Genomic DNA, 9750 nt, shown 5'->3' with positions numbered 1-9750 from the left:
GTAATGCACTTATAAGTCTGTGATCCGCCGTAAAGCAAGAAGAAGAAGACGACGCCTCGCGCGCCTGCTGTTGAGAACGCGCTCAGGAGGACCCGCTCAGGACAGTTCGAACAGTTCGCACATTGCGTGAATCAGAGGTAAAAAACTATATAAATGCTGTTCAGTTTCTTGCACAGACCGATCGTTTTGTCTTTACACATCAACGTATCGCCACGAGCGGCAGGGTTTAATTTGGTTTTGTTTGTTTTAGCCATTATTCCCATTCACCTCCTTTATAAGACTGACAGACTGCTCCGGAGCGGTATTCAAGGGTTAGTGTATCCCATCATGCATCATGTTCTGGAAATAAATCGTGCGACTTTTTGCCAAGATCGCGCGAGAGGTCACGGAAACCTTTCCAATGTAAGTTAAATATTATTAATAATAAGATATTACATATAATTTGGTAGTAAAACAAAGTGCTACACATTTTATTGCTACAAAGATTAGTATATTTAATTTTGTACAACATTTGCAACTGCTTTTTATCACTTAATTTAATTGTGTTATCTATAGGGACTACTGAACAGACATTTAGAAGTTGATTTTAAAATGCAAAGTTTTGAAAATAATAATACAACTCTGTAAACACTTTGCGTTTTTACAACACTATAAGTGTGTCCCATCAGGTAATGAAAAGTTGTACACACTTGTGGTCTTCATGCTCACTTGAACACTTGGGCCAAATACAGGAAGTACATCATATAAGTAGTCAAGTGGTCAAGTGCAAAGACCACAAGTGTGTGTATTTGGACAAGGCATGACGCCCGATGCTGTTAGTGCGCTTGAAACACTGATCGGCCAATCACATTTGAGGAGGAGAAAAGTTGACCGAATAAAATCTATTGAATTGAATCTATATAATATCATTGGCAACATTTATGACCACAACGTACTTTTGAGTTTTCATAAAAAATAATGTATTCTACACAAGCTGCCTAATACATTAAAATGCAGACTGTACTGATTTAAATTAATCATTTGTTTACATGGTTGGAGAAAATAGTCAAATGACCAGACCTGTTCAATTCCAGTTTGCGTTTTTGAAAGATGTCAATGTCAAAGCTCCTTAAAAGAAAGTATGTTAAACATGCCATAATATACACAGATACAACCATTACCATATTTGGGTCATGTAACATTTGCAAGATCTATAGTTAATATATTGTTAAGATAGCTCTGTCTCACACAAATCATTACATAAGTAAACATGACAGCAGCCACAGAGGAAAACTGTAGATTTCCAAGTATGATACATGAAAAAAAAAAGTTTGAGGAACTATACATTTATCATTCCCTTTTCCCAACAATTGCCTCATAGTAAAATAACAAACAAACAAAAAAAAAAACTTTCTAAAGTGTTAAGCAATTCTGACTGTAATAAAATGCATGTCTCACTACCTTTTTATTATTTCTTTAAACAAAGCATGCAGTTTCATTGGGCATTCAAAGAGTAGATGGGACCACTTGGCTGGGCCTGGTTTAACCAATCGATTAAAGCTACAGTATTAAATCCGTTTTATAATCGCCAAACGCAATAAACATTGTAAATGAATCTGCACAGTGAAGCATTTGCGCCATCTGCAGGCCATCAAGTGGCACTACACATTATACTGCAGTGTGCGGTCGCAATGAGACACATTTTCGAAGTCCCCTTGCTACTTACTATATATACAACGGGACATTGTAATCTCTATGCAAAATGCTTTTTGTATTGCAGCTACAACTACGAAAATCCACAATAAAATTACAACAGTGTATTTTAAAAATTATTTTATTTTTTAATAGTGGCATACTGGAAATTGTGTTGAAAAGGGAACAAACTCTGCCACATGTGAATAGCTAATGACCAGTCAAAGCTGTGTTATATTGTCTAAAGAAAAAAAAAAAGTATTCTGGTGTGCCATAATAAATCGTCTATTAGTACAAAAATACATTTCAGGACACACAATATAGCATTCAGTATCACAAATAAATGCGTGAGACATTTCGAGCACACCGTTTAGAAGAAACAGGTTTTGAGAATAGTTTACATCAAGCACTTTCCTTTGTAAATAAAGAATAAAAAGATGGTTATCATTAAAAACGCTTATATTTAGTGTGTATCTGTAGAAAAGGTGATATTATTACTAAGTACACGTTCCGAGGCTCAGGGGAAGATCCAGAATACAAAGACAACCGTTTCCATTTCATTCATCCTCTTTTATAAACGTTTCCCCCCTCAAGTTTTATACAAAATAAAGACATACAAAAAAAGTAATTTACAAACCAATAATGAAGGCAATATGCTTGCTTTATGTACAGCCAAACGATCTCCTTCCATTTTTTTATTTGTGTTTCTCTTCAAAGGTCATGTGCATAGCAGATAAAAAGAGAAAACCTGTTCTTAGCCTTTACGCTGTTCTTGTGTGCAACACCTAGGTTTATTTGTACAGCGGGTTGACAAAAATGGCAGAAAGACAACTTTAGTTTCTTCATAATTTATCATTAGAACAACTTAGCAAAAAGAAACCAAAAAGGTTTTTGCTATTGAAAAAAGTGTCATTTCAGATAAGGCATCACTGCTTTAAATGGAGTGAGTGAGAGAGAGAGAGAGAGAGAGAGAGAGGGAGTGAGGAAGAATCTGGGACAGATAGAGGGGAAAAGAGAGAGCAGCGGTCTTCACACCTGAGTCAAAGCACGTGCATAGATCTCGACACAGAAGGAATGTTCCAGTGCTCAAGTTCATAGGTCTGTGAGGAGGCTAATGGTGTCTACAAAGGAGCTATTTAAAAAAAGGTGAGCTTTAGGTTGACACGTCCTTGGCTAGAAAACTTCATACTGTTTTATTCTTAAGATGCCGAGATTCTCTCTGACACTTTCCTTACGCTCGTAACTAGCACTGATCCTGCACCTTGACGTGATAAAAGTCAGGAAATGTGTCAGATGTACACAGCTGCTCGACCGAAAAGCCTAGCTAGACCTGGAATTCGATATTCTTGCACTAAACATTAGAATCATAACATTATAGTGTGCATACTATATGAAGTGAAAATACATTTGCAGATTAATATAGTCTATACGTTACAAGGCCTAGACTGAATGGAAGAACCTAATAAATCCTTTAAAAAATAGACAACACAACTTAATGTTTCGCAAAATAATACAGTTGGCTTACAGTGTGAGTATTAGTTGGTCAGTGGCACAGAGCATGCAGTCCATCAATGGTTAATGTCTGTTTTTGTTATCGTCGAAAGCCTTTAAAAGCACTTAAAAAAAGAAGAGGAGAAAGAAGTAAAAACCAAGAGGACGATGAGGAGATTAAAACAGCACTTCATAGAATGTAACCCTCCCTCCAGTCTCAGAGGTTACCGTAAACAAAGCCAGAGTACAGCCAGGAGACCCTTCATTTAGTGTTGCGTAGCGCCTTCATCTTGTGTATGTGTGTGTGTTTGTGTTCATAAGGGGAAAGGTCCTCTCTCCGTTAATCTGGTTCCACATTCAGTAACGGGACCTGCTGTTGCTCTCCTCAGAAATGGTCAATAAGCACAGACACACAGTTGGCTCCAACCAGGTAATTGGGATCCCCAGGGAGAGAGTTGTTCTGCCAACTCTTAGGATCACCTGGATAAACAACAGAGAAAATGCAGATGAATATGATGGTCGAATGGAGAGAATGGAGATGACCCGCCACGTAAAAACGTTTGGAATTAGTTTTTTTAAGAAAGAAAGGAATACGTTTATTCAGCAAGAATGCATTAAATTGATCAAAAGTGACTGAAGAGTTGTTAAAAAAAAGTTATATAAAATTTTATAAATAAATACATTATATATATATATATATATATATATAGGAGGGTGGAAATTACATTTCCAAATATTGAATAAGTATAAAAAAGAATTTGAGAAATTACACAAAATATATATACAAACAAAACATTTAACAATTTTTGTGTTACAAAAAGAATTTGTCAATTATTTAATGTAAATAATAAAAAATAATAAACAAATTACACAATCTTTTTAAACAACACATTTTAAACAGAACATTTATTTAAAAAAATATTTCTGGCATTTGTGTGTTGTTATAAACAGAATTTAACAATACAAATAAATACATCAATTAATTAAATATAAATAAATAAATAAACAAACAAAGGAAATCTTTAAAAAAAATGTTTAAACAATAGTTTTCATTTGCGTATTGTTATAAATAAATAAACAAACCCCTCTTTGCCTTTCATCTGTCACACATTGTAATTCCCAATATATATATACTTGAATAGAAAGTTCAAAAATAGCATTCTTTGAATCCACAAAAAATATTACACAGTACAACTGATTTCATCATTGATAATAATAATGGCAACACTTTACAATAAGGTTCATTAGTTAAAATTAGTTAACTACTTTAGTTAACAAGAACAAAGCATGAACAATACTTCTATAGCATGAATTAATCTTAGTTAAATGTTAATTTCAACATTTACAAATGCATTATTAAAATCACAAGTTGGGCTCGTTTACATTAGTTAATGCACTGTGAATTAACATGAACTAACAATGAACAACTGTATTTTCATTAACATTAACAAAGATGAATAAATACTGTAATAAATGTATTGTTCATTGTTTATTCATGTTAGTTAATTTATTAACTAACATTATCTAATGGAACCTTATTGTAAAGTGTAACCATAAACCATAATAATAAATGTTTATTAAACACCAAATCAGCATATTAAAATGATTTCTGAATGATCATGTGATATTGAGGACATTTTAAACTATATTAAAATAGAAAACAGTTATTTTACAATAATATTGTTTTTACTGTATTTTACTTTTGATCAAATAAATGCAGCCTTGTTGAGCATAAGAAACTTCTTTCAAAAACATTTAAACATCTTAGTGACCCCAAACGTTTGAACAGTAGTGTATTATATGTTCCGTACAAGGATCAATGACAGCAAAATTTATGAATTAAATGGTGAAAAAGCCGCATACATGCTTGCTTTCTAGTCAGATCCACTGCTCTAAAGCCAACAAAACGATACCAAAAATCGAACATAAAACAACACACATTTGGAGAAACATGACCTTCATTAACAAAAACCAAAAAAAAAAAAAAAAAAAGTTTCCTCACTTTCATTATTTTATAGCATACTTCCACAGCTGTAACAGTATAATATTGTGCTATTATTTAGCCCTTGTTTTGCATGAGGAAAAGAGAGGAGCATAGCGGGACGCTTAGAGATAAGACAGGCTCTCAGCATGCGTTATTTGTTCTGACAGAGATAATCAACAGAGCCAGAGCAAGAACCAATAAGCTCATAGCCTAAGGTGCTGTGATGCATAAGAACAAAGTTGTTTTTCCATTCATCAAGGTGAAGTGTGTAATTTCGGCACCACTAGCAGCACTAAACAGAAGTGAAAAAAAAGGTCCATCATCAAACACAAACAGATTTTAGTTCTGTTTGGTGGTTCTGTGGTACAGAAATGACACACTTTATTCGTAAGAATTCAAATAATGGTTACACTACAGTTAACCACATACTTCTAAATCTATAAGGACCTGAGGATTTCAGAGCCCTTTTGTACTCCACTGTGAGCTCCATCAGAACAACATCTTTGTTAAATCAGTTAGGTAAACGCTCTCTTTCCATGAGAGTGCAGGGAAATTTGCCTGGTTTTAAAATATGCAGATTAGAGGCAAAGGCCTGTAATGGTTTTGGATGAGGCAGGAGTCTCTGATCTCTCCCCTACACAATCAGAATGAGAGGTTCATTAGGAGGCTACTCCAGGGCAGTGCCAGGTTTACCAATAAGAGTTATATAGAGACGAGTAAGTGAAACGAGAGAGAGAGAGAGATGAAGACCCAGGGAAAAACATTTGCTGTTCTCCATTAGCGGGGACAAAGGCAATTCCAGCATCTCTGCATATTCAGACATTTGGTTGGCTGTGTGAGAATCAGTTTAAAGCACAAAAAATGTGAGTGAATTATGATTAATAGATGTGAATTCCCATTGGCCAATTCATGAAATCATGAGACCCAAGTGAAGATGGAAAGCCTATTTTTTTAGTAATGTTCATCTGCAGATCTGTGATTATTCAACTAATCTCGAGGGAGAAATTGAGCGATTTAGTGTCCTGATCGAGAGAACACAAAGGCCTATAAACAAATCTGCTCAGTGAAAATAGCTTTATAACTACTCAAACCGAGCACAATGCGGAATTTGTCATTTATTTGTAATTTATTCCTGTGATGGCAAAGCTGTATTTTCGGCAGCCATTACTCCAGTCTTCAGTGTCACATGATCCTTCAGAAATAGATAGTTGACAAATAGAAAGTTCGAAAGAACAGCATTTATATGAAATAGAACTCTTTTGTAATATAAATGTCTTTACTGTCACTTTTGCTCAACTCAATATAAGAATTTCTTTCAGAAAAACATCTTACCGACCACGCTGATAAATGGTTAAATGGTAGTAGAATAGTTTAATTGTGCTTTAGAATGAATTGTCACAAAGGCAAATTTATTTGATTGTCAAGCTAAAATTGACACTTGGTTTAAATATACCTTAAATAAACCACATAAATAAATGAGCAGACTGGAGTGAGTGAGTGAGTCAGTGAGATATGCTATATGAGTAAAAAAACAAAACAAAACAGAAGTAAACAAAAGACTAGCATGGTATATATGATATATGAGCGTAAGATATGGAGTTGTGAATAAGAAAATGCATAATGAAAAAAGGCCCACAACCAAACAAGATGTCACAAAGCCATCCCAAACGACCCCAAAAAGGACAGAGAGAGGACAGCGTACCCGACGAGGAGTCGGAGGATTTTAGAGCAAAAGACCAACCATCAGGGGTCATAGACGCACAGTGAGGTAGGCGGAGCTCCACTGGCTTCAGGAACTTCAGGCCGTGAGGACCACACATCACCAGAGGACTCAGCAGAGTTTCACCTGGAAATAAAAACTCTTTCCTTTAGCATTTACTCTACAGACAAATACATAACTATATATAACAAACACAAAAACATCCCAGCAAGCTATAGATTTAGTACTGATAATCTCACTTGCATTTTGAGTATGGGTTAATTGAAAAAAAAAAAAGGAGGTCTGTAACAAACTTAAAAAAAAAAAGAATCAGTATCAAACTGTATTACCAGGCTTTTTCACAGACCAGAGGAGAAAGACAAAAGTCAGAATCTTCTGACCCTCAACTTATAAAAGATACGTGACTGACCTTTCTCTTTGTCTAGAGGTGGCAGGATGCTGTTATCCCGACACACTTTGAAGTAGATCTCTTGCTCCACACTGTCAGGAATGGCTCCCTGAGGGATAATGATGCTCACTCCCGTCTCAATGGAGCTCAGGACCCCACCGTTACTGTTGAAGATGCCCCGTGCCGTCGCCACCACCGTGTGGCTGTCATCATCATCATCATCATCATCATCATCCTCCAAAGCACTCGGGCTGGAAAGAGAAAGAAAAAAAGGTTAACCTTATTTTTAGTCTGATCTTTAATTAAACAAAAAAACAAACCAAAAAATAAAAATAAAAAATCTAGCTATAGCAGGAAAGTAATATCAGTAGACAAATATCTAGTTCTACTGATTGTGATAATGCTTTGTTTTGTTGGCTACTGTCCTAAATGTACTTAATATTCAATATTTGGTTTTTTTTTAAACTAAAAAAAAACTACAACATGGATAAAATGTCTACTTACCAAAAAAACCGGAAACATGTAAGCTTGACAATTAAGGAGCTAGATTTTAATATACCTGACAGGTATTGCCTTGGGTACAGCGGTAATGTTGTTCTGCTGGTATTTGGGTTTCTGGTCCATGGTGCGGGCGAAGGTGTCCAGGCCGCTGTCGTGGTCTGTCGGCTGGGGTGAGCTCTGTGGTTTGGTTGTGGTACTGATGGGAGCTTTCACATTATCTGTCTTATTTTGAGAGTCATTAGGCAGGAGATTGTGGTTGAACTTGGGGCTGTCAAACTTGTGCTCGAATGGTCTTGCAGAGGTTATGTACGGCTTGGGCACAAAACGGTTGTAGCTGGACGTGGCAGTGCTGTTGGTCTTTGGAGGTTCACTGGTGCCATTAACAGGAGATTTCTCTGGGAAGCTTTTCTGAGGCAGGTAAGTGCTCTGGACTGTGTCTTTATGATTGGGAGGCTTCACTTTGGGAGATCCATGAGAGACAAGAGGTGGGGTCACTGTGTGTGAGAGAGTATGTGAATAAACATACTGTATGTATAAATATGGAAGTCTCTTTACAGATATAAAATAAGCTCCTTAGAGTTCATTTTTTAAAGAGTATTGTTTTAGTCAATGTTTCATCTTTTGATGAGAGTGACCTTCAAATTTAGTCTATATTTAATTTAGAAATAACTCCTTTCTAGTATCTCTCATTGTTATTCTCTGTAATTTATTCCATTACTCCAGTCTTCGGTCTCCTTCAGGAATGCTTCTAATATGTTGATTTGGTGCTCAAGAGACATTTCTTATAATTATCAATGTTGAGAACAGTTCTTCATATGTTTGTGGATGAATAGAACATTCAAAACAGCATTTATTTGAAACAGAAATAATTTGTAACATTATAAATATTACTGTTTACTGTCACATTTGATTAATTTAATGCACCCTTTCTGAATACAAGTGTTCAGTTCTTTTTTTTTTTTTTTACTGACCCCAAACTTTTCAACAGTAGTGTAAAATATAATACTCTAAATTATATAAAATTATAAATTTTTGTTTTGTTTAGGAGTATGTATATTACGTATAATGCTTTGTTGTAGGCAGGGGCATATACAATCTTCCATTAATCACTTGCCTGCGGGTTTGGGCAGGGTCGGGGGTGGGACAGCTGGATTAGCTGGAGCAACAGGGTTGATCTTCTCCACTGACTCTGCCCTGTAGCACACAAACAGTCAAACAAAGAACAATGATTCAAACTTAAAGCCATATATTGTATCAAATTGATATATCAAAAACATATATCGTAAAAAAAAACCTGCTAAAATAAAAACATAAAGCAGAGTTGTATTAAAGGGTTAGTTCACCCAAAAATGAAAATTACCCCGTAAATTACTTGCCCTCAAGTCATCCTAGGTGTATATGACTTTCTTCTTTCAGACGAATCCAGTCGGAGTTGTATTAAAAATTGTCTTCAATCTTTCAAGCTGTTTAATGCCACTCAGCGGGTGTTGCATGCATCAGTCCGAAAGAAGTGAAATAAAAAGCGCCCATCCATAAAAAGAAATGTCTCATACGGCTCCGGGGGGTGAACAAAGGCCTCCTGTAGCGAATCGATGCGTTTTTGTAAGAAAACAGTTGTACACGGAAGCAGTTCCGGGCGGATGACATATGAAGTCAGTGCTGCGCATGCGCCAGTGAGTCTCGTGAAAACCAACGTTTGTTAACAGGAGCAAAGGAAGCAAAGTTTCCTTACTTTAGCAAAGGAAAACCAGTCTCCTCTTGGCTTATATCGAAATCCTCTGACATTCTTCTTTACAAATCCTTGTTTTGTACTTCTAATAAGTGACCGTTGTTTTGTTTTGATCTCTCTCCTGCACTTCTGCATGCGTCACTTCTGAGCGGCGCAACGCTTGTACCGGAACTGCTTCCGTGTACAACAGTGAGCGCAAGCTAGATTAAAGTGAATATTATATTTTGAATATGGATATTTTTCTTACAAAAACGCATCGATTCGCT

General features: G+C 35.8%; 1 protein-coding gene across 1 annotated transcript in view; it reads right to left on the bottom strand.

Annotated features, from left to right (window-relative positions):
• Positions 1-1797: 1797 nt before the first annotated feature.
• LOC107700442 (tight junction protein ZO-1) overlaps positions 1798-9750 on the bottom strand; it is a 119222-nt gene continuing 111269 nt past the window's right edge. Inside the window, 5 exon segments of the mRNA XM_074187057.1 lie at positions 1798-3642; positions 6849-6992; positions 7276-7505; positions 7814-8249; positions 8870-8949. Coding sequence (XP_074043158.1) covers positions 3548-3642; positions 6849-6992; positions 7276-7505; positions 7814-8249; positions 8870-8949 — 985 coding nt within the window. The 3' untranslated portion in view covers positions 1798-3547.

The sequence above is a fragment of the Sinocyclocheilus anshuiensis genome, unplaced genomic scaffold (assembly GCF_001515605.1).
Source record: "Sinocyclocheilus anshuiensis isolate Anshui unplaced genomic scaffold, SAMN03320099.WGS_v1.1 scaffold154, whole genome shotgun sequence".
NCBI lineage: Eukaryota > Metazoa > Chordata > Actinopteri > Cypriniformes > Cyprinidae > Sinocyclocheilus > Sinocyclocheilus anshuiensis.
Note: the sequence above shows the minus strand (reverse complement) of the source record. Positions and strands in the feature narration are given on the sequence as shown.